The 26,308-nt window shown below is 35.1% G+C and overlaps 1 protein-coding gene across 1 annotated transcript; it reads right to left on the bottom strand.

The window, feature by feature from the left end:
* Window positions 1-9,006: 9,006 nt before the first annotated feature.
* Window positions 9,007-18,318, bottom strand: LOC145770739 (fibroblast growth factor receptor 4-like). The gene is made up of 6 exons (XM_082582441.1): window positions 18,203-18,318; window positions 16,230-16,378; window positions 15,789-15,944; window positions 15,125-15,339; window positions 14,824-14,923; window positions 9,007-10,878 (listed from the first exon to the last, which is right to left on the bottom strand). Exons 1-6 carry the CDS (start codon window positions 18,276-18,278, stop codon window positions 10,789-10,791), a joined length of 786 nt encoding a protein of 261 aa, XP_082438567.1. The 5' UTR covers window positions 18,279-18,318; the 3' UTR covers window positions 9,007-10,788.
* Between the last annotated feature and the right edge of the window lie 7,990 nt (window positions 18,319-26,308).

Consider the following 26,308-nt stretch of genomic DNA (forward strand, 5'->3'; position numbering starts at 1 on the left):
CACATGATACTTTCCGTTTGAGTTGTAAGCCTCAGTTTTTTTCTCGCTCTTCTCACTTTGTTTTTGTCTATAACGGATTGAGATTCACTATCCGTTACAACTCCTGCATCTTGTAGAAGTGATGAAGCAATAAGTGCTGCAGATCTATCTGAAATACTAGTACGACCGCATGATTCAGCAAATACTACTAAACTGGAAGTAGCCTTGCTTTTTCTGGGGTTTTCCGAGGCAAAACTGGGTTGATAATCATCATCATCTCCGCAGCTTTCTTCATTGGATGACAACGTTTCTGAGCTTGAGTAAGAAGTTAAAGGTGTTTTAACCAAAGCGCTACTTGTGCCTGCTCCTGGGTCTTCACGTAAAGAATGGAATTGTTCTGATCTTGCGACTCTCCTCTGCAAACGCTTAAAATTAGATTTTGTGGTCGATTTATCAAGTTTATAAATCACCATTATACGAGTTGTTCTTTGATCAAGAAGGAACTGTTGTTCCGTAACAGGGACACGATTTTCCTGCGGGCAAGTACATTGCTGAAAATTGGAACACTTACAACAACCGATATCAAATAATGTTTGCTTTGCAGATTCTTTCATTTGCTCCAAATTTTGCTGAAATTTAGGCCCACCTCTAGACTTTGACTTCAAAAGGTTATTCATTTTTTCCTTGTAACTCTTTATCATAAAACATATACGTTTTTGTGAAAGGTGCGGGATCGATGCAAGTTTCCACAAGCTTTTCAGCAACAATTTGAGTGATGACCTGAAAAGTTGGCTCCTTTTTTTCTCGTAAATGTATTCTCACAAATTGGTAATATCTCATTAGGCTACATCTTCGTACGTAGGAAGATTTCGTAAACTTAGCTCGTTTGCCGGACCAAATATCGGACACTCTGAAGCACTGCGAGTAGCCATTTTAACAATTAAACCATAAATTAACCATAACAGAAGTTCTGGAATAAATATTGTAAATGATCAAAAAAACCTATGCTTTTCGTATGAATTATTTCTATGTCACATGGCAATATTAAGCCTAACTAGTCTGCTAGCCTCATATAGATTATCGTAAGTTTACACTGTATTTACGGAACCTGCAGTTCATATAGCTTTTATTCTGAGGTAAAGTATCTGAACAAACCGACCACTGTAATTTATAAGTTGCGTTTTATAGCTGCAGCTGATCAAACTTGCTATTGCTTATCTCTTTTATCTCAGTTCGTAACTACGAATCAACCCAGTCAGCAAAGTTTGTCAGCAAAGCAAAGCAAAGCAACATGGTCCAACAAGAGTAACGTGGCGATACCAAGTGAACTGATCTACCTCATTCGTATCATCCTGCAAAGTTAATTGACAGAACATAAATGAGCGTACCATCTCGCCCTTTTGCGACAAGTTTGTTCATTGAGCAATGACAAAATTGCATCTCAAATTGGTGAAAATTCAGCATTTTGGTCGTCGATGCGGGGGCAGTAAACCTTAAGCTTCGAACATGCCTTTACATAGGAAAGTTCTGGGTACATCCCACATACAATTTATAACTAGCCATAAGAAAAATTATAAACAAAATTATGTTAAAACGGAAATTGAAATTTCCAACTTTTTTTTAAAAAATTGAAAGTTTGACCCCCCTGCGGGGGCAGAAGATGCACCCCCAAACTGATGAAATTTTGCACGCGTAATTTTTTCATGCATGTGCCACTTTTTATGACTAGCCGTTTTTTAATTTCGAAAAAAAGTCAAAAACGGCCCACCCTACTGTTCAATGAAAGGAAAGATATTGACATTTGAGTTTTAAGACCATTTTAGCAGCAATATTGTGTCTTTCTTGTTTAACAAGTATTCACGGAGGTATAACCCTTTAAGGGACAATGGTACATAATTATGCGTACCATAAAATTTTTGGACTTACGCAACTAAAATGAACATTTTTTTTTAATTTTACGTTTTGATGGTATTCTGCTGCATAGATTGTTCAATATAAAATTAAAATTTCTAAACTCTGGATCATTTTTCACACACACATTTCAAAGGTTCGTTTTTGAGCAGTTAGCGCAGTACCATGGTGAGGCCTGTTCACGGTATGTTTGTGGAAACTACAAGCAGCAGTTTGCTCTATTTCATTCCGAAACATAAAGGATAGTTGTGTTGTAATATATAAACGTTTTTACCATTGTTGAGAGTATTTTAGTATTGAAAAAAATCATATGAATTTTGTGGTACATATGTGTACCATTGTCCCTTAGGGGAAAAATCAGATAACTTTCCAGATCTTATTGAGGTGCCTGTATGCAGTGTGTTTTCGTGTTGTTGCTGATTCGTTGTTCTAATATTACTAAATGTTAATAGCCTATGTACATACTATGCAAACATTGCACCAAAAAAAATACTCCAAAACAGAACAAACAATATATGTGTTGAGCGTAATGTCCACCTAGATTATGTAAATGGTAGAAACTGCTTCCCATTTTACCATGAGTGTGGCTAACTTTACTAAACTGTCACCATTAAACTTGGAAGTTGTTTCTGTATGAATGTCTTAATTTCTGATTTCCTTCATTAAGTTATATTGCATGGAAACAACATTTTCTTAATAAAAGGAGTGAATATGGGGCTGGGTTGACCCCCTACATACCAAACATTGAACAGTCATGTGGGTAAAATCTTTAAAATCACAAGATTGTAAAGTGATAGTACTTATGAACAACGATAGGGCTCCTAACATGGAACAACTATAATCAAACGAGTCATCAAAAAAATTTCCCCTAAGGGACAATGGTACACATATGTACCATATCGTTTTATAATAAACAAACAAAAAAATTGAAAAAAAATCTTAAGTTCAATTTAAGTTGCCATTTTAAACTACAAAACATATTTATTTGGTAAAAAACTTGCTTAGAAATATTATGTCCCTTAACACTTTGCTCCTCAAAGGGAGGCCAGATTTGCCCCCCCCCTCATATTTCCTTTGATTATTTGAAGCACAGTAACGCCATGCACTTGGTTTTTCTTGACTTATCCTAAAATTGCCAGGCGGATCTGATGATATTAAATTTGATGCTAAAAGTTGTGTAGTTTTCTTGTAAATTTAAGATTTTGGTGAATTTTTGCTATTTTTAGCTAATTTCCAGCAAAGCATGAAATGGATTACATTGCGATAACAAGTCATAAGCTCATAATTGCTTCGTGCATCGATATGCGCGACCAGAGAGAAACATCTTCTTGTTTTCCTTTGTTTGGTTTGACCTCTTTAATACAAAGCGCGTTATTTCTTCTGCTACAAAAGAAAAGCCAGTGATCACAAAGCTGTTAATTAGAAACAACAATAGCAAACGTTTTTTGCGTTATCAGCTCTACAAAGAAGAATAGCAATCCACGATCAAAATAGTAGGCTATGCAGGCCACAAACTATTCAAAACAGTTGTTTCAAGCAGATAATATTCATTGACGAATAAAAAACGTTACAATAAGAAATCTTCTCTTGGGTAAATGCACGAAAACCTGGTTTCGAAATAAACGTTCGATGGACATGCTCTCATTGACAAAACTTGCAATTGAGCAAATGTATCACTGCTAACGCTTTTGGGAAAAGCCGGAGAAATAGCGTTTTTGCAAACAGTAATTGTGAGATACACTCAAAATTATGAGATAGGCTCCATTTACACATAGCAGCTAACTCGATGGCGTCCCTTCCCTGCTTTATGTCGCCTACTTGTTGTTATGTCCTGCATTTTTGTTTCACAGTGCACTGTGTGTTGTTCCAAAGAGCGCAAAATAAAGATGATAATGCCTCATTACATTACAAAATATTTTGTAATGTAGACGAGGCATAAAGCTAGGCGTCACATCAGACAAACAACAAATCAGCTTTTTTCATCATTGATTCAACATCTGAATACGTTGCGCCAATGTATAAGAGGCCAGCTATTGTGAAGACCCGCCATTTATAAACGATCCGATTATACCAAAAGTGAGACAAACTAGTGGATCAAAGAATGAATAAACAATGCTGAGAAAACTAAATCTAAGTGACGAACAATACCGATGTCTTCATTTATCTTTGAAAAATGCTGCCTAAACTTATCAACAAAAATACCGTAAATACCGGCAAGGATCCCGAAAGCAGAATTTGCTCGACTTTGGCATGAATTCAGTCAGTTATTTACAGAAATAATTCCACACATACAATAACGGGCTCTCAACGGCTGTAAGACACATAATAATCAACCTGGTTCTGGGCGGTTTGTATAACAGCTTAGGGGAAGACACTACTTGAAATGATGCACCACACAAACGATTTTCAATGAAAACTGAGTCTAAAAACCGATGTGGATTGTGCTGCACAATGACTTCAAGTTTAGGACAGAAAAGGCACAAAAATATCACGAAAAAAATAAAGACCTTGTGGGAAATTTTCGAGAATCATAACACGATGCAAATACCATAAACGCGTAGTTTGCATGCTGGTCTAAGCTGGCCGGCAACCACAAAGGTAGACAATACAGGCAGTTTATAATTCGAACAACGCAATAAACATTATAAATTCGTAAACCGACAATTTTCTTTTACAAACGTTTTACGTCTAATGGTAAATTTTCCCCAACAATTTTTTGTGAAGCGCTTGCAAACCACGGTTTTGTAAAATAATTCATCATTATCATTTTTTACTTCTCGAATATTGTAAAACGTCATCAGCAAAATCACAAAAAAAAGTTCATTACTTCCATGTAGTAGGCCTAAGAATTTTTTATAGAATTGTAGCCACGTTGTTTCAACAAAGAAGCCATTTTTTGGCAATGTAAAGTTATAGAAAATAACTTGCAATCCTGCAAATGTTTGGAAAGAATCTAGGAAGTCTTCTCACAATCTGGCACAAAATGATTATGTTTATTGTATCTCTGCAATATTTTTTACGACAAACTTTGAAGCTTCGTTATAATCATTTTTATCTTTGAAGTCAAAAGTTAATTTTTGTTTGGCCAGAAACATAATCGCTGCCTTGCTGATGTTGTCGCCTTTACGCGTATTTTTTGTGTTTCAAACAATGAGGACCCAGTCCGCAATCCAGTCCTTTTACATTGATTCAACATTTGTAAACGTTAAATTTATGTAGATTTGCTAACTGTGGGTTATTTCACATTTCCTTTGTTTACGCATGTTCCTCAATTCGCTGTTGCATTGTTTCAAAGCGGGCGGACTAAAAATGTATATTTAAATTGATTGACACAATCTTCAATAAAAAGTGAGGTTCGAACTTAGCTTTGTTGATGTAAATGCTGTATTGTTTGTGGATGTAATTTATGAGTCATGTTTATAAACACCTGTAAGCGAAATGACTTATGAATGATGTAGCCTGCATGACATTTGTGATGCGAATTGACCCAAATCCACAATTTCAAAAGCACCTAATTTGAACTTAGAAATTTCAGATAATTTCAACAACTTGTTCAATTGTCTTCCCTCTACTAAAAATATTCATACTACAAACTCAATTGTAGACCTAAAATACACAAACGAAGATGTAAACAGCTATTCAAGCAGGCTAAGGTGTTACTTATGAGAAATTTGGTTCCATAAAACTAGAAGCTAGCCATGAGTTTGGGAATCCATTAGTTTAGGACAAAAATGTAAGACAACAAACGCAGTTTTGTATTTTTTTCAAATTCGTGTAACAATATTACTCTGATTGTAAATATTTTAGAATCAGTAAGTAGCTTACAATAAGATTTGCTCTAAAGTTGTAAATCTTTATCAATGCAATGATTCGGCACACCGCACACACACTTCGTGCCTTCGATCGAGCTCATTGTTTTTCCGAACTTTGCATGAAATCGGATTAGCACGGTAATTAAATAGCGGCGAGATAAATCAAAATTGTCGTTTTTGGGTACCTTTGCAAAAATTGAAGTATCAAGTTTAACATATAAAATTTTAAAATAATGACTTTTCAAACTTATAGACAAATGATTTGTTCACACCAGTGCAACTTTTGTTGAAATAGCACCAGCGGATAAAACGTAACAGCTGATTGAATTTGATCCAAAAACGCCCCCCCCCCCCCCCCCTTGAGCAGTTAAATTCCAAAAAAAACGTTGAAAAGCAAAGGGTTAAAGCTTCTCAAATTTTAGAGAGGGTTAAGGTTTAATGATGTTCTACCTGTTACTGTACTATTCTTCACCAACATGGTAATAATGATAAAAATGATACTATAAGATTTAGCGTGCAGAAGTTCCGAATTTATTGATTCTACATCTTACAATTTTAAGCAGCCAGTGTCAAAGGTCAGTATTGAAGTTGCAGAGAGATGAATAATCAATAGCGTACACAAGGGTGCCCAAGAGATACTTTTGGACCCGGGATTATTTTAGGGGCCGTAACGTTTTCAAGGGGTTTGGGAGTTTGAATGAATCACGGTGTAGTTTTTAGATACAGTGTGTATTTCTTAGAAATTTCTTGATTTGGGGCCCCCAAATAGTCAGTTTGAAATATAATTTTCGCTGGAAATAGAATAGGGCATAGAATGTTTAAGTTCTAGTTCTTTCTAGGGAAACCTTGACTGGCGAATTTCAACAATACCAAGCAACTGCATGACACTTTTATCATGAAACGTTTGACACGTGCGTAAAAAAGCTACTAGGATAGCTTCATATACAGTTGTAACTGCTAATGAACAAACCACCATAAGCATATTGTTTAGGCTAAGCAGTGCACAATGTATGTGATCAGACAAAAGTAACTGTTACATACGTTGCATTGAAAAGTTGCAACATGTTTCGCAACACATTATGGTACCTCAAATACGGCAATTGATTGCTTTTTGTTCAAATGTGTAAATTTCTTAAGAAAATTTTTAAAGCTGGTTCTATTGAAGCATTTGTTAAACAATTTATTCAATATTCAGCTAAAGCTTTTTCCACTCTGTAGCAAATCTGAGGTTTAGCTCGTTATCTTTAACTAAGAAATAACTTTTACAACCTGCGTATTAACAAATCTCTACTTGGTGCACATTGTATCACTTGCATCTGATTACGTTGAAACTTTCTTTACATAGAAACAGTTATGGTTGGAAAGCCGTACACACAGCTTATATAGGATCAGCAGTTTACACGCTGCATCTCAGCATACACAACTTTTTTCTAAATGAGCAAAATGAACAAAGAATTCTGATAAAGGTTAATTTCCTTCCTCGTTTCATGTTTTTCAAAGTAAGTACGCAACTTACTTTACTGTGTATTTGCCATTTCTTCCTAAAGAAAGCTGTTGTTCAGCGTCAAAGTCCAGTGCGTTAAACTCGGCCTCAATCGTGGCATGTAAAGTCTACCACCGATGATGGTGGAGGCTACGATAAGTCTATTTTGACACTTTTTTAACGCTTAGTGATTTGTGTTTTAGTATGCTTGGAGACGCCTCATGCATTGTCAGCTTCCATGTTTCCCGATCATCAGCAAGAAAAGTCCAATGACGAGTGTCTAAAATGAATTAATTGAAAACAAAACTTTATTTGAGCCTTGTTTCCTAGAAATCTCTCCGCTTGAGCTAGCAATATGTTTCTCTAAAAACAACTACCTGGTCGTTCAGAGCGCTGCCGGGTGATGCTATTGTTTTCTAGTTCAACACTATATCTCTGAACCGTATTGGGTTACCAAACTTTGTTTTCTGACAGTGCCCTTTGAAAACTTATAAACACTGGCAGCGCCCTAATGAACTCAACATTTTGCTAATTTCAAGTTAGGCGTATATTAAAAATGGTATTATAAAATCATGTTTGTTCAAAATATTGAAAGCATTTAATGTGAGCAATAAGCTTGTTGCTCTATGCACATTTTATCAAGCAGTGGTGCAAAGTTTGATACTGTAACAAGCATCTCGCGTTCAGTGTCAATCTTATTGTGGTATTTCAACTGGATTACAGCTTTCGTAAAAAAACAGCTTCACACAAGTACAGTATAACGTTGTAGGCTAAATGGCACACGAACACGGAGCGTGTAGCACCCGATCATGCTCTGACGTTGCGCGCTGGAATGCACTTGATGTGTTCAAATAGCGCGTGCTTTTAGCGCAATCCTGCGTCTCGCTTAGAAATCTAAGGAATTGTAAGCAATGACTTTTTGGAGGAATGCCTAATTGCATTCTGACTAGTGCTTTGGACACGTAGATTTGCCGTTATGTTACATCATGTGGATATGTTTAGCGATAGCAATGCTTACAATGAACCCTTCTTAAGCAACTACAACCATGATCCTGACTCACTTTAGTTACATAGTGTGAGTTAGCGGTAATCAGTTTTATTCACTTTGGTTACTTATTCTGTGTTGGCGGTATCCATGATTCCTGACTCACTTTTGTTACTTAGTCTGAATTAGTGGCACTGACTGTTATTACTTATTCTGAATTAGCGGTATTAAGTTTTGCTCAGTATTAATCAGAAAAATTCTTAAGTTCTGAAGTCGAGCTAACCATATAGTACGAGAGGGTATTGTACTGAGTTTTGGTGGTGGAATCATTAGTTGTTCTGGTGCCTTCATTTGGTCTTCTTGTTGGATTCTATTTGTAATCAAGCACTACTCAGTTAAAATAAGTCAATAAACGAACCAATAGTGAAGACCTCGTGTCCTGGTCAGTCCTTGCCATTGAATCATACCCAGGAGTGTCTCAGTCATGCTGACGGCTGTGTAATATATATGGGCGTGCATGCTAATCAGCAGCATCCTCTAAAGATAGATTTTCAGTCTATAATCTGAAATTCAGACTGAGCTTTAACCAAAAATGAAATTAGTGAATTAGGCTTGCATATGCTTTTCAAAGTGAAGTCTGAAGAAAGATCTGTAAATTCTTCAATGTTCTGAGATGTAAACTCCTGAGAGACATTTGCATCATCAACAATAGGATTTCTTATCCAATTGTACTTCTCCATGTCTTCACAAAAATATTATTATTATTTATTTATTTGCATCAGACCAATAAGTCCATATTAATTACCATACATGCAAAAAATAACAAAAGTGTTCATAAGATGAAAGAAGGTTGAAAAACGTTTCAATGGACAAAAATTCAATTATAGGCGAGCGTGGAAAACCGCTAAATACGCAAAAACTTTCAAGGTGCCCCTGGCAAAGTCTCGCGGCGTACCAGACTGCCGCAGCGCACAGTTTAAGAATCACCGGTATACAGGATTAAAACTGCGGCTTCCAATAATATTTTTTACCTGCCAGATTGCATCTCTTTTTCATCACTTTAGAGATTTAGAATCTATAATGAAAATGAAAAGTAAACTTAAGCCCGCTCAGTGGAGTTTTAAGGATCACTAAAGTGAGCGAAATTTGACCTCACCCTTTTGAACACAAGCTTCAACTGCTTTGGCCAGCATGCTAAAAAGAGGACAGTGAGATATCTGAGTTGTAGCAATACCTTCATGCGGACATCATACTCACTTGATAATTCAGGTGATTTAAAGCCTCTACAAGTAGGGCTAAACTGCCAGGATTATGCTCGGCTAGAAGCTTTCCCAGTCCGAAGATAAAGATTCAATCAATCACTTAGTTTGAGCAAGCCAATGATATTCCCTAAGATTACTCCAATTTAGTAGGTTATTAACACATTTTTAAATTGTAATCAGCAATTTATCTTTATAAAAATAATCGCCTTATCTTCGAAGTGTTATCGTAAATTACGAAGTAGACTGAAACACCTATAGACGAACAGAAAAACAATTGTAAGATCATGTTCTTTGAATCAGATAACTTTCAATAGAAAGAACCTATAAGAAAATTTAAAAAGTGCCTTTATCTAACCAAAAAAAAGCGTAATGATGTGGTTTTAGCTTACCAATAATAGAAAAACCAAAACCACAAATTATTATTCGTCTAGAATAATAATCATCAATAGACTCAGCAAAATTTAACACAGCACTTAGAACCTGACATCGAACCAAGTCTGATCTCACTTACAAGAAGCAATAGTGAACTTTAATTTAATCTAATCCTACAAGAAAAACATTTGTAAAAAACTTAAAATCATTAACATTCAAAACAAGAAAATTTTTAATCTGAAACAACAGTAAGATTTAGTATAATGATGTAAGTTAATAAAATCACTAGAAACACGACAAAATAATTAAAGTGTGATTATTGAACTATAAGACAGGTAGAAAAAAGCAAGCAGACGGTGAGTTAGCCACATAAACTAAAAGCAACTTAACAAAAAGGTCATATTAACATTTTTAGACGAAGTAAATGTGTCTCCTAGAGAATAGCCACAAAACTTCTTGTGTTGCCCAGAAAACCAAAAATGAAAGCCCTGCTTTACTTGAATAATTACTCTAAATCTCGCTTTGTACAGTTCCAGAATATCTTCTACTCAAGCAATCATTTTCAAAGGAACAAATGCATAGCTTCACAACGATCACTTTCCATTTGAAGTTGATTTTGAAAAATTACCCTCCACCTACGTACATGTTTGCAAAACGATAGTTCCAATTCACTGATTTCATTTTGGTTATAATGAAAACTTATGCATTTACAGTTAAGAAAGTTGAAAATATTTTCAATACTTTTTAAATTTTAACTCAGTAAAAAGCGAAAAGATTGTGAAATAAATCATCTGCTATGCCTTTCAAGGATTACAAACGTAGCTACATTAACATCTAATTACAATACATAAAATCAAAAAAATTATTTCAACACATGACATTGGTATAGGATATGGGATCAGTGTAGTCTTGCAAGTCTTTCTGATTTAAGTTCCGTTCAGGGTTAAACTAAACTCTGGCTGACAAAGAATGGCTACTTTGTCTTCATCCGATAGCAAATCCTACAGCATCAATGGTCACGTCTTCATATAAGTTTGCTTCCTTCATTACGTTTTCATACACTGGTTGGTAATTCTGCAAGAGATAACTTTGCATCATTTTCATAACGCTGACACTTATTCCTTCTCTTGATATATATTTTCACTGTGTTTGCTTCAAAACAGTTTTGAATTCCATGTTCTTTTACTTATCCTGTACAAGTGTACAAGCTTATGTGTCAATTTCATTTTTTAAATTTAATTACGAGAGTTTTACCTATTTTACATTTACCCATACTGCAAATTCATTTATTAATAATTAATTATTACCTGGAATATAAAAACTAATAGAAGAGGGATGCAAAAGTTGATTAAAATTAACAAAGACAAGATGTGCCACGAAATATTTTCATTTAAACTGTCTCATACGTGATGTAACCATCGGGGGATGATAAAATGATGTTCTCATTATGCTCATTATGCTAAGTCATCGGCACTAACAAAGAGTGGGGTGGCCAGTTCCTTTCCCTCAACCGCCTTTCGTTTAGCAACTTAGCCTACCAATTTATTACGCCATGGGTAGAAGTGAGCGGTGTCTTTCAACAACTAGCTGAAGGTGGGAGTCGAACCAGGATTGCATGGTTGGAAAGCGAGTGCAAAAACGTCCGCTGCGTCATCACTGCAGCGATATACACGTACAACTACAATAACGTACCTTTTTCTCGATTGAAGACTTTTTTCTCTCACTCAGCTTTAAAAAGCTCAATTTTTATTAATGATTATTAGGAGTTATATTATTTGTGACAAGGCATCCATAACAATCCAAAAAAGTAAAGGAATGGAGACAAAACCTTGAATAACATCATAATTTTTGTTTTGAATGCTCGCATATTTTACCTTTAATAACCCTATCTTAACACTAGAACGGCCGAAAAAAAAGCATACCTACAACGGCCGCTGGTGTCGAAATCGACACTTTTCAAAAAAACTTTATTTTTCCGCAAAACTAGCAGTAGGCTAAGTTTTCGTTTTATTTTACAATGATGAAACTATCTGAAACACTTATTACTTTTGTCACCTATTTGCGCTGTTCATTTGTTGGTTTTAGACAAAAATTATGACGTGAGCTACCAGGTTTTGATCAGTTCGAAGCTTGACTGTATCTGTATCTTGGCTCTGTACGATAATCTAAAAATTCAACAAAGCGAAGACATAATTATCATAAAAATAGCACAAAGTTTTCTTATTCAAGAGAAACAAAAAATCAAACAAGCCAACAAACACTTTACGCAGTGCAGCCTTTGCACTTTGTAACTTTCCAGTCACCATTATCACACTTCCCACTTTTCGACAGTGGCCGCAAATGGTAACTGTATTGCTTTTGCAATAATATCCAGACATTTTTCCGCGTTTTCTGGGTAGTCGTCCGTGCTCTTCTTCTCTCTGCAGTGTCGCTTTGCGTTTCAGCACATGAGCAGTTCTCAAGAGCTCTCAAGGAGCTGGAGGATAAAATCACGTCGGCTGATGTTGCTGCTGGAACGTTTTCTAAAAATAATCCAAGAGTTCAAAGCTGCAATATCTAGCATATTTGTCCAAACTGCAAGAGGCCATTTTTTACTTGCTGCAAGTGTGGTGTACTTTCTTGCCATTTGATCAAACACATCAACTGCTACTTTGTGTTGGCTATAAAGATGGATCACAGAGGGTTTCATATTCTCTGTTGCATCAATACTGAAGCTGTCATGCATAGTGAAAAGGACATTTGCATTTTTTTGCACAGATAGTTTACAAACATGCAGCTGTTCGTTGAATTGTAGAAGAATTTACTGGAAAATCTTTCTCCTCCACCCTTGGTCATCTCCCTTGTCAGTCCTTTACTGTTAGCTCGAACAGTTCCAACATTATATTTCTTTCCTGTAGTAAACCAGCAAGATTCACCCTAGTAAAGAAGTTAACTGTTGTGACGTTGTACCCGCTTTGTCTGTGTAAATTGGTGGTGATCTTGATCACTACATCCTCGGGGAGAAGCCTTCCATTTCGTTGCTTTATTTCAATAGTTCCGAGGTACGATAAGTACGGTACTGTATTGCATACGTATTTTGAATGAACCTCGGCTAATACCCAAAATTTCATGCCAAACTTGTCTGCTTTGTTTGGCATGAACACGATAAAAGGACATCTGTCTTCCATTGGAAATAGCTGTTCATCGATTGGTAGGCTCCAATCCGGAGTGTAATTGTTGATGCAATTAGCAACAAGTCCTTCCAGTGGCTCTCGAATATGAATAAACTTATCTGTTGCAAATCGCTGATAGATTTGTGAAAGGTATTCCTAAACTCAGTAGGATGACCTAAAATCATACTGAGCGATAGCACACATCAAGCCGAGTGTTGAAAATTACCATGAGAAACGCTATAAGTAACTGTGAAAACTACTGAATTAGTTTTTTACACAGAAAATCTTTTATGCTTTCCAAATCTTATTAAATTTGTATGAGGTGTCGATTTCGACACCTCGGCCGTTGGAGGTATATCCGCACATCGTAGATAACATAAAAAGATTTTTTAGAAAAATAATACTGAACTATAAAATTTAAGCATAATTGGGAAGCTACTAAAAGTTTGAAAACGTTGCGATAACGATTAAGGCCCAAAATAGTGAACAAAATTTCTAAAAGTGTCGATTTCGACACCTCGGCTGTTCTAGTGTTAATACGAGCTGTTTTCGTACGCGGAAAGCACGTCACGAGATATCTTAGTCTCGTGCTAATTAATCGCTAATAACGGGAGCTATGAAAAGCACAGAGCCTAAATATTTTACAAGATAATAGCCATGTGTATTGTGCGTATGTAAATTAAATTTTTACCTAACAAATTTATTGAAGTAAAGTGTTTGAGATAAAAAACGGTAGAAAGTCGGTTTTTATTCTACTTTCCCAAAAATAGCTTCAAAATTAAAAATTTTGAATTTGGCTATAACATAGAGGAATGCCAAACTAAACAAAAAAATAATTCTGATCATAAATATAAGTCATTTTTGTGCGTTTTTACATTTCAAAGTAATTGCACTAACATTTATATTGCACTTACATTAAATTATATATACCTAGCATTGCACGAAAATATCTAGCCACCTGAGACGAAATGCTTATTGTGAAGGGCAGGAAAGTAGAAAAATGACCAGTGTAGGTTTAGAAAATTCGCAAAGAATTAAAATTAAAATCAAGAAATATCATGTTTCGATATTTTCCAAATTCCAGCTAGTTTTCTATTAAAACTATTTTCCCAGGCATATTACAAGTCTTGGCAATTCTTTGCATCCACTCTGCAGTGGTAACTACCGCGTTTAAAGAGTATAAGATAAATGAAAACATCTCTTCCGGTACTACAAAACTCTTTCTTGGAAATGGATTTATAGTCATATACCTACATATTTCCCAAGATTTCCCAAGTCATTTGTTTGTGATGAAGTACTGTATCTACCAAAGTCCCCAACCAACTTCAACGCTATGAAACGCACAACTTTTTCATTTGTTTTAAATTAATCGGTACGTCGTTTGTAACATCCAAATCTTGATAATACGAATCCAGGAATTGTTCAGAGATATCAACAAAAATATCATCAGCAAGTGTTGGGCTGGAAAAACTGCTCAGTCAGACAAAATTTCTTAAATTCTTCAAGTGTTTAGTTAGTTAATTAGTTAGGTTATATTTCTTGGCAGTCAAGTATATCGAAAATGGACAGCGATAGACAGCGTGTATCGCCCATCCGTTTTGTCAGTATCGCACCACTAATTTATGCCACAAGTTCTTGACCGCTGCTTTTACCAGTCAACTTTTTGATATGTATTTATAGTCTTGATATCTTTTTTAAACAGACAAAATATGATCACTGTAAATTTATAAACTTAATTCTGACATTTCAAGTAGGTAACAAGGAATTTTGAAATAATAACAAACGAATATTTTGCTATGACTTTTAATACATCTATAAATTTGTTTTTATATTTTAAGATTATGTTTTAATAACTTGCATTAATCACCTCAATTACATCAACAAGAGATTCCAACGCTTTTCGTAGCTCTGCAAATGTTGGACGGTAAGATGGACTGATATTCCAGCAGCGCTGCATTATTTTGTACCTGGAAAAAAGGAAAATTGTTAGTGTCTTGTAATGAATCAAGTTATATGAAATTGCTGCATGGAAATGTAAATGTCTACTCAGAAGATAATTTGACGTTACAATAAAATTGTAAAAAATATATATTTAATAACAACAACAGCAAGTCAAAGAAATTTGCGGCTTATGCAAAAGAACGGACATATTTACACTGAAAACGTACAACTGAGGTGGGCAATGTTTGGGCTGAGGCAATCTGTAGTTTTCTTTTAGAACTTCGTTTTGTAATTCCCTTCCATTCAACTTCTTGTACGGGGTGTAACCAAATGCCACAATTTCCCACATTACCACACCAAACGACCAGACATCACTTGCACTGGTGTATGTTTGATCGAAATAGGCCTCAGGTGACATCCAACGGCTGGGAAGTTTTGCGCTCTGGACACGTGTTAGAAAAATTAGATTTATTTTTTGTCCGAGATCACATCTATTTAAATGCGTTTTACAACATAATGTTACATGAAAGCTGTTTAGTATAATACATTTCTATCTTTAATTCTTCCCTGTGGTTGATACTCAGCAGAGATTTAGTGGTCGAATTAACTTGAATATAATACAATTTTAGTATTTCTAACGGGAAAAAAATTCCGAGACATTATAAATTGGAGAAAAAAAGGAAAGGCTACTTTCCGTTACGTTTTTAATGAGATTAGAAAAGTCATTTAAAACTACTTGTAGTTGTAAGGAAACCTATGACAACAATAAAAAATTATATCAATAGTATATTGTAATTATGCAGCCAAGAAAGTGTGCAAAATAATATACGCTTATTAAGCAAAATTCATATTTTGAATTAATACTATGATTGAAATTCTATAATTAGTTACTTTGAGGTTAAGTTTGACGTAAACCCCTTCGGTCTCAGTGACTTGACGGGAAAGTCCAAAGTCGGATATTTTGCAGCGAAGTTCCTCCGTCAGCAATACGTTCCTACATGCAAGATCACGATGGACCAAATTCATGCTGGATATGAATTCCATTCCCTGAAAATGAACAATTTGATAAAATATTGAAACAATAATTATTTCACGTGTCAATGTTACAATAATTTATTACAATGAATTGTATTTTGAGATATGCAGAAGAAAGTCTTCACATATCGCCAAGTAACCTAATTTAGTTAGATAATTCAATTTGCTACAAAGTCTTCTAACGTTTTGCCAATTTTTGTTGCTTTCGATGTAGCAAAAGAAATTGCTTTGTCAAAGTTCTATAAAACAAAAGTATTACGCTTGTTAGAATAAGATGCAATCTAACTATACACTAACCGATGCAATATCTCGCGAAAATTCTGTCATTATTCTGGTTCCAAGTGGATTGATTGGTTCATACTCTTTAGAAGCAGATGGTCGATTCTTAACCAAGAACTGATGGAGATCTCCGTTGGCGACAAGTTCTGTTAACGCTATGCTTCTGTCTGAAGAAGAAAACACAAACGTATCAAAGAAAGGAAATTTGAAACAATGTGGTGATAATAATCTTATTTAAATGTCTAATTGAACAATGATTTAATGTTGAATCATGGTACAGCACCAGGTATTGATCTGCTAGTTATGCAGCTTGCCTCTTTGCCTGACACATATAAAATTGCATATAGCCTTAGCCTACACTGTATTTTGAACATTTATGGAGTAAATAATACTAAAATGAAACAAGTCATTGTTATGTCAAGTAATATTAGAGACATGGTAGAGTTTCAACATAATTTTGTAAAATATAAATTTAAAAAAAGAAAAATAATATTTAACTAACTATAGTTTTGGCCTTATCTAAGTATATGCTTGGTGGTATAGAATTTGAATTAAGTACCAAACATAAAAATTAATAGTAATTTTTGTGTTCACTTCTGCTAAGGAACTGTTTTGGTGTTTTTTGTTCTTCATCACCACTTTAAGAGCATTACCAATTTTTCCATCATCAACCAGCCTTTGTGAAATAATATTTTTTCCTATATGTTGATCTCAATCAGCCTCTCAATTTTGAAAATTTTATGACATGTCAGACAATTTTTTTTTAATTCGTAAATCTTTTTTAGTGTACGTCGCTTCGTTTCAAAAAAATAAATTGATTTGTTTGTAACCGAGTTGTCGTACAGATACTTTTGACGCGATAAGAATAATTCAATTTCAAAGTGAAGTAACAATAAAATATTGTAGCTCCAATTGAAACCTATCGTGGTTATAAGTCTTACATTTTAGTTCTCAAATTCTTTAGATTTAACTTTTTGGGATAACCTTGAATCAATGCCGATTCAAGTCTGATCGAGTACAAGAATCTACTCATGAGGGTTAACTTTAAGTCGCTTCAAGGTCAAATTAAAAAGTAAAATCTTTGTCTAATACTAAATTAACATCACCTGTTGAAGATTTTACTTGGTGTTCAATCAAGCTTTTAGCACTGTTGTATTCCTAGTGATTGATTAAATTTTTATCCTTTGACTGGGAAAGCTTTTTGCAGAGCTTGATCCTGGCAGCTAAGAGACTTTGATTCACTGACGCAGGCCCGGTCACCAGGATTGACAGAATGAAGTTTCCGATTGTTGAAGTCTTGTTGGCGGGGAATTATTCCATCCATTAGATGCTGCTGAATGGAGAGAAGTCCTTAACGTGCGTTGCTCACGCGCAATCTCGAGAGTCGAACCAGCACCGCTTGATCTTGAAGCTACTTCCTTCCAGAAGTCACGCGGTAACCAACTGAACTATAGGGGCGGAGAGTATTATGTATTATCAGTGTATTATAGTGTGTAGTAGTATCAACATGAACCGGTTATGCCAATGCAGGTAGATGTTCTTTACAGATTGTTTCGTCACATTTCATCTTTTACTGCTTTCGCCCAGATAGCACCAATCATTTTTTCAGTTTCACCGATTTTTTTCTCGTTGTTGTATTTGAATCTATTGGTGTCCACTGAGTTGACAGTTTGACTCAATGATTTTTTTTAATAAGTTTTGCAAGCCACGGGAAATTTAAAGACAGATTGGTGATATTATCACTCTTTCTGTGAAGGTAAAGGTGAGTCCCATAATTGAATCCAGGCATCGGGAAAAGAGAAGATAAGGTTATCATTATACTGAGCCTTCGGTACTAACAAGAATAGGGATCCAGTTATTTTTTTTCTATCGAAAGTGTTGAACGCACGCAACATTCAACAAATTTTTTATTATGCAAATTTTTACTATATTGGCTTACTACAGACATTATAATTATGCATCTCTGACCTTCATCTCTGATTATAACTGACCTTCGTCTTGGCTGATTCCATAAAGTTGAATGACAAATGGATTTTGTCCTAACATATGCATGAGTTCCAATTCCATTTCAAATTCTTGGTGCTGATGAACAGTGAGTTGAGTTCCTGAAATACACATCATCGATTTCATATTATTCAATTACGGTGTTAAGCAGCTAATCAGATCAGAAGTCACAAATGAATAGTTTTTTTTTTAATTCTAGCCTATCCATTTTGTTAGTTTTGTCCTAAATGTTTGTTACTACCCACACAGCTGCTTACCTGGTCTAGCTTTTTACCAGATTGGGTACGGATCAGACCAGATCTTTACCAGATTTCGTTCAGATAAAGTGGTTGTCTGGGTACATAGTTTGTTTGCTTTTTCATGCATTCCAACAATGCCAAAATGAGTTGAAATAATCTTGATGGTTTATTTCAGCCTTAAATTGCTCACAAAGCAAAGCATTTTTTCAAATCAAATTTTTCTTCATCTTCTTTGTTTGAGACCATAAGGTCCACATACAAATTTGCTTTCATCGATCGCGTAATTTTATTGTCTTGAAATTGTATCAATTAGACGATTTGGACGCTGCTCCTGCTCTGCGTCGACATAAATAGTAGGGTGGGTCGATTCCTCCATTTATCATATAAATTTGAACATAGGTGCAACTTTACATTCTACACATGTCCTCAAAGTTTAAAATCGTTTTTCTGCACAGCAACCCATTACCCAATGACCCTCTGTTTCTATAACAGGGTTCCGAGATTGGGAGAGAAGTTGCGAAAAATTTTGTCGTCTTACCTCATCTTTTCGCCCAATCTGGCAATCCTGCGAATTGGGCGAACTACTAATAGTTGTGTGATTTAACACACCACAAAAAGCTGTGTGAAACTGACTTTTTATCTTATTCATCCGATAATGATCCGAGTTTCATGGAGAGTGTCTCAATATGTAGTGTCTAAAATATTATCCCAATCCGTTTTATTGCAAGGGAAACCGATCGAAAGATGGTTTCTGACGAAACAGTTGCTGCTATTGCCACTGCTACTTTGCAGGATGTTTTAGGAGAAGACTTCTCCACAGACATCAGTATTGACCCACGAAACTGAGACATAGACGAGTCAAGAGGCGTACTGGATTGAAACCAACCCAACATGTCGTCAATAATTTTATATCGCTCTATTTTGATGGGAGAAAGGATGAATCATATGTCTTTGATGACTATACCATCAGAGGAGAAAAATAAAAGAATTTCGTTACTTTTTACTGACACAACCTGGTGACATCTACATCTCTCATGTCACAACACCAAGTGGTCGTTCAGTTGACATTTTAAAATGTATGATCGACGAGAATATGAACATGGATGGAATTCGAATAACAGGTTGTGACGGAACAGCAGTGAACCCTGGGAATCGTAATGGAGTAATTGCTAGAATAGAACATCATATCCATTATCCAGTATGAAGTTCAGTGGAATATATGTTGGCCTATGCTGCCCAGTGTCATCAATGAGTTACCATTGCGGCATCTATTTGGATTATTTGGAAAGACACTTGGTCCAGAAATATTAATTGGTGAAATTGGCGATATTCTGTTGTCAAACCTTATAGCCTTGGGGATCGCGTTGTTTGATTAAACTGAAACTCCCCATTTGCCAAAATTGGACAGTTTAAAGAATCTAAGCACAGACCAGACCAGCCACAGATATCAGCGATCCTCCAGCAGTACTTTTCCTTATGATACAACTCAGTCGTGGACTTGAGCAAATAGAAGTGCAGTCTATTATCGACAAATCAATCACACCATCACATTGAAATTTTACCACTTTATTTAGTATGGCAAGCCTCACCTAAATACCGATTTATGCGACAATCCGACTAGTTTGTGTGAAAATCGACCCACCCTAGTGAATAGTCGTAGTTGTTTGCATGCTGGGCTTGCTTTGGGATTGAAAAAAGTGAAACTTCCGTAGAAACTTTCTTTGAATCTTTACTGGTGAAACGAAGCAAGTCAAGCACATTTTATTAACACAAATGCCAATTGTTAAACAATGCTGTAGATACAACAGCACAACAAGCTGAGTTATGGAAATTTCAATTATTTGTTATCCTTGTTGCGTAGACAATCAATGATTAATTTTAAATAATTCATTCTAGAAAAAGCACACCTTGCACACAGACTTGCCTTTTATTATTTTAGCAGCAGCTTCCACAGAATTGAAAGTCTTATATGAAATTCTTGCTCTCCAAACTTCACTAAAATGACCCTCTCCTAGTTTGTTCAGCATTGTGATGTTTTCGATAGGAATTTCCAAAGGTTTTTGTGGTTGCTTGTCTGAAAAAATTCGTTGCTTTAAACATGACCAAAGTTAAAATATTGGTTTGGGGTTGTAAATACATAAATCATCACTAGATTGCCTTTTTCAATGATCCATAATTACAAATGTAACTAACTAACTAACTAACCTGATTGATGATGGTCAGAGACATGATAACGCAGTTCTGCAGATGACTTTTGCAAAACTGTCCTTCTAAAAACACGTAAATCAGACAGTAATGTTGTTTAGTATGTTTCATTAGTTTATGTTGTTTTATTGCTGACTATACAAAGTAAAGTAGCTTGATGAAACGCTCCGCAAGTATATACTTTTACCGCACTGCAACAAAACACTTTAAAATTATTAGAAGTAGTGCCTGTGCGATTAGGTATCAGTTTTTTCACAAGGAATGGTATTAGTAGTAACATAATGGAGACTGGAGAGTCCGATAAAAGAATATGAATTTTGGTATCTACTACTACTAAAACTTGTGTTTGGAACAAAAAATTGTTTCTAAGACATGTTGTGTAAAAGATGCAAAATGGTCACAAATGCAATGACTGACTTGATTTTGGTATTTATTACCAAATTTAAGAAGTTCAGTTTGAGCCCCAAATCAACATCAGTAAGTCATTTACGCAGGTTAAATGTATTTACTCAAGGGCGATACTACTTTGTATTGTTTTAACACAACCTATCCTAAAAAAGCTGTGGGTTGGACAAATTTGAAATTTGACTTGCAGTTGTGTACAGAGATAGCGACAACTAACGTAAGCTATGTTGAATTTACCGTTTTAAAAATACAGCCAATAGAATGATGGCTAGAACTGCAAAAACAGGACCAGCAATCCATGCGTTATTTCCTGAAATATTAAATAAAAGTTTGATATCATCACAAATAAGAGCATGTACAGTACAATGGTCGTCATCTTTAATATTTAAACAAAAAGTTTGTGATCAACCGAATGGAAGGACTTGGAACCCATTTTTTGTCAGGTTATCTAGTTTTCTGAAGCCTGTTATTCCGTTGGAAGGGGAATACATGAAACAGCCAAAAATGATGCGGTTGGCTATTATTATATTTAATTAAAGTCAATGTCGATTTAAGTAAAGTCTGTTGTCGATTTCTATTAAATAAAGTCACATTTAATTATTACAATATTGCATTGCGCATAGTTCACCCCTCCGGCAGTTTCAGCACTCTGGAAAGGTGGGTGAAAGTACCAAATGTGGTTCCTTGCGTACAACAAAAGGAAAAATTATCACGATGAATAAATTATATAGTAATAAATCGTTCGCGTGTAACGTATGATAGTTGTTTACTGCACTGATGAGACCTAATGCGTAAAAATAAAAAGATACCTTAAGGTCGAAACAATGACGTCTTTCTGCAGTTAATTATTAACCTATAATAAATGTTTAGTGAAAAATGATACTTTGCTTCGAACTTAATTATACAATACTAATCTACTAATGATTTAAATTTAATATTTGTATCATATTTTACTGATGCTTTGAGATGAAGGTGGTTCATCCTGTACAGGTTTGGTAGCAACCAAAACCACACTGCTGGACACCAATGATACTTTTCCATCTAATAAAGGTGTTGTAGAAATGAGATAAATCCTGAGAAAATAAAACTTAAAATTACTGATCAAACATTGTTTTGCCTTAGAATTAAGAACACGTCCAAAGAATACCATGGTCATGAAATGCCGTGGGCTGTCGCATCAAGTGGCAACTTATGCCAAACCTAAAACTACGGCGTTATAAGATAGAGCATTAACGGTTTTATGAAAAATTATTTCTAAAATCCTAAAAATAAAGTGATTTGAGTTTTATGGTTTAAGGCAGGCATGCACAACATACGGCCCGCGGGCCGCATGCGGCCCGCGAAACCTTTTCATGCGGCCCACGAGATATTTCGTAATTTCGCTCATTTTTGCTGAAAAATTTTACAAGAACAATCTAACCTTTGTTGCTTGTTTCTGCACAAAGTGCGCTGATGAATATTTTCAAAACGTGGTGTCTGGTACCGTAGGTGTCAGTGTACATCAGAATTTTACTGTTGGTTGAGTTGTCAGCATTTTGTGAAATATACAGTACCCCGTAATCGCGTTATGACTGAAAACAAGAGAAGGAAGATTGAAAATGAGGGCAGAATCTTTAACCCAGAATGGACAAGTAAATACTTATTTACAGTAACAAACTCGAAAATACTGTGTCTTGTTTGCCGAAATGTGGTTGCAGTCCCAAAGGAGTATAATCTAAGACGCCAAAATATCAAGTTCCAGCATCTCGCCTAATTATGACTTGCTTGTTGCGAACAAAAGATGTAACGTTTCTCATTAAATTTCATTTTTTGATATTAGTCTTGTATGTAGATTTCTTGTTAATGTTAGGAATTTATACTTCGTTGGATTTGTTATTGTTTGTCCCCGTCGAGGGGTTACTTTTGTTGTAAAACCGTCGAAACATAGTTACAAGCTCTTATGAGAGATAAATAGAACATAACAGTAATAAACTTTTCTCCACGGTTACAGTTACATAATCAACGTATCCGATGCTTTACCGCCGATAAGCGTTAAAAACAACTAGATACTGTAGTGCGAGAGGCAACCGTCTCTTGACAGTAACCATCTTCTCAACGATATCTCTTATTCGACGGTTAATCGGTCACATTATATAAAATAGGCTACACGCTAGTTACAACAACGTTAGCACGCGGCCCGCGAAAAATATTTTTTTTCTTAAAACGGCCCGTGTACTGTTTTGAGTTGTGCATGCCTGGTTTAAGGTATTTTCTTGACTGGTTTCGAATTGAGAAAAGATCTATAAATGAAGTATCAAGTTGATACTAAAAGGTGCAAAAAGTTCAATTATTCAAGAATTATTTGTAGGCTCGGTTAATTTTTGAAGCTCTGCAATTCATGCAGTGATTGCCGAAACAATTAAATGTCTCATAGTTTACTTGTAAGATTGATTTTGAACAAGAGGAAAGTTTCGTGCTTGGTACACTCCACCGTTTGTCGTGCTGCGTCGTTGACGTGTCGATGAGGTAGCTGTTGGCGTGTCCGTGACATCGCAACTCGTAATTTCATTGTCACCCAGAGAAATGACAATGGGGTTTTTCTGCACACTAGTACAAGGCAAAAGTGTTTTAAAACGTGGAAACTTTTGTTTCATTTTCAAAATCATATAAAAAAACAATGCCAGCAGTTTTTCTTAGAACTATTTGATGAAGCCAATTACTGACCAATGATGATATTTCATATTCATAAATTAACAAATAATGATGTGTGTTCATTTCTGATTGTGTTTTGAAGAGTGAAAGGATGACAAAATATTTTAAGATAACAGCAATAACAATACAGGCTAGCATGAATATAGCGCAACACCAGCAGGGAAAATAATCTCCAGTCTACATTAGGCTACATGGCGATGATGATACAAACTTATTTAGTCACAATCTTTAATAAAACGGATTGTTTTCGAGTGTATTTTGATTTCAGGTCAGACTTCCAGCTTTTTATGATATACAAATAAATAAACATTTTCAGCAGTGCTGTAACATCGGGCAAGCTGTGGTTACCATATTGTCGGTTACATAGAAGTTACATAAGAACAATTGCCTTTGAAGTTATACAGTGATTACAGGGCAATACAGTGGTGTGCAATTCGTGCATCGAAATAACGAGGAAGATAGTAGATGATGGATTAAAATGCTTTTCGTTTGACTTCTTCTGCTTCAGAAGTAAGACACAAAAATGATTTTACTCTTCAGCAATCTTCTACATCTTTCTTAACCCTAGAAATACCGGATATTTTTTTTCAAGAACTATCAAAGGGGTCAATTGACCCTAGCACTTAATATTGCTTGAAAACAAGTTCTTGGACACTTTGCTGTTGAAATAATCCTGATTTTAGTGTATCTGAAACCAGTTGACAACAAAGGAATTCAATATTATTGTGTGATGAAACGATATTTAATTAACACTTTAGTCAGAACTAGCTTACTGTTTGATGTCTGATTGAAAGGAAGTTTGAAAGACAGTTGTTGAAAGGAAGTTTGAAAGACAGTTGTTGAAAGGAGGTTTGAAAGCCGTGGTTTTGGCTATAGGTCGAATACAGGAACATAATTACTGAACAATAGATGTTTGCAATTGCTTGCTGGAAGTCAGTGATATCCATAACTACGTCGGGATTGGAAACTCTGTGGAACTGAAAACACTTTTATACACCAGTACTCCATTAGGGTCACTGTTCCTTGCGTCACTGTGATAAAGGTTTACATAAGTTGACCTTAAAACATAGCAAGTAGTAAAGAGACAAGGAAAAGTGTAACAATCAATACACCTGCCGTAAACTGTAAAGCATACACTTGCATTGTTTGATTAATGTGTTTGTATTCCATTTGTGTAATCCTGTCGTATTTCGTTTGCTGCTAAATAATTTCAAAACCGAGCATTAATTTTAGTTCTTATGATATATTAAATGTATTGATTTCGTAAATACTGGCTTGGTCTGTGAATAAGTTTATCATAAAAGCTTAGACAACACAGTTCACTGATTGTTGAACACTCCTCGTTTACTTCTATTCCGGTTTGCATTAAGTAAAATGCTAAAGTACAAGAGGAAAATTTTGGATTCTTGTATTCATTTAATTTTTGGATTCGTGGTTTTAAACTTTTATACATCAAATAAGTTTTGATGTGAGTGTACATTTTATATTGTTATTGCGAAATTGACTTTTATACAGTCTTTAGTTGATACAAAAAGTGTTTTATTTAAATAATTCTTCTGTAGTCATAGTAATATGTTGATCCTACTGATGTATAGCACTGAAAAGAGTTTCCAATCCCGTAGTTATAGATATCCCTGGTGGAAGTGCTACAGGAAGCTCATTATCAGATCGAAATATTATCACTCACTGAGTAATACCACTGAACAAGCATTAGCGGTCTTTAATGCGTAATAATTTATTGCGTAACTATGTTTTTGGGAGCTTTTATGAAAAGAAGTAGTCGTAGGGGTCAATTGACCCCTTTGGTAGATTACGTAAAACTGGACAAAAATGCACCATTTTTTCATCAAATTTTTTCGCTACTCAATTGGAATGCATAATAACTAAAATAAGAAGAAGTTAAAAATGTCAACCAGCTATGTTATGTATGTTTTGTTTATTTTCAGAAAAAACAAAGCAAAAGGGGTCAATTGATCCCTTTGGGAGTGCTAGGGTTAATCAACCATCCTTCTTAACTCTATCTTTAGCGACACGGGGTTTTATGAGGACGCCCCACTCAAGTAGCGAAATATTTCTCAAAATATGCTAGAAATGTGAAACTTCTTGACTTTCAGTTTTTATTCTTTGCGAATTTTCTAAACTTACTCTGGTCATTTTTCTACCTTCGTGCCCTTCACAAAAAGCATTTAGTCTGAGGTGGCTAGACATTTTCGTGCAATGCTAGATATAAATAATTTAATGTAAGTGCAATATAAATGTTAGTGAAATTACTTTGAAATGTAAAAAATGCCTTATAATTATAAGAAAAAGTAATTTTTTGTTTAGTTTAGCATTACTTTATGTTATAATTCACAAATTACAATTTTAAGGCTATTTGAGAAAGTAGAATAATCTTTTTGGGAAAGTAGAATAAAAACCGACTTTCGGACGTCTTTTCAACTCAAACACTTTATTTCAATAAATTTGTAGCGTAAAAATTTAATTTCTATACGCACAATACACATGGCTATTATCTTGTAAAATATGTTGGCTCTGTGATTTTCATAGTTCCGT

Source organism: Aplidium turbinatum, chromosome 5, assembly GCF_918807975.1.
Source record: "Aplidium turbinatum chromosome 5, kaAplTurb1.1, whole genome shotgun sequence".
NCBI lineage: Eukaryota > Metazoa > Chordata > Ascidiacea > Aplousobranchia > Polyclinidae > Aplidium > Aplidium turbinatum.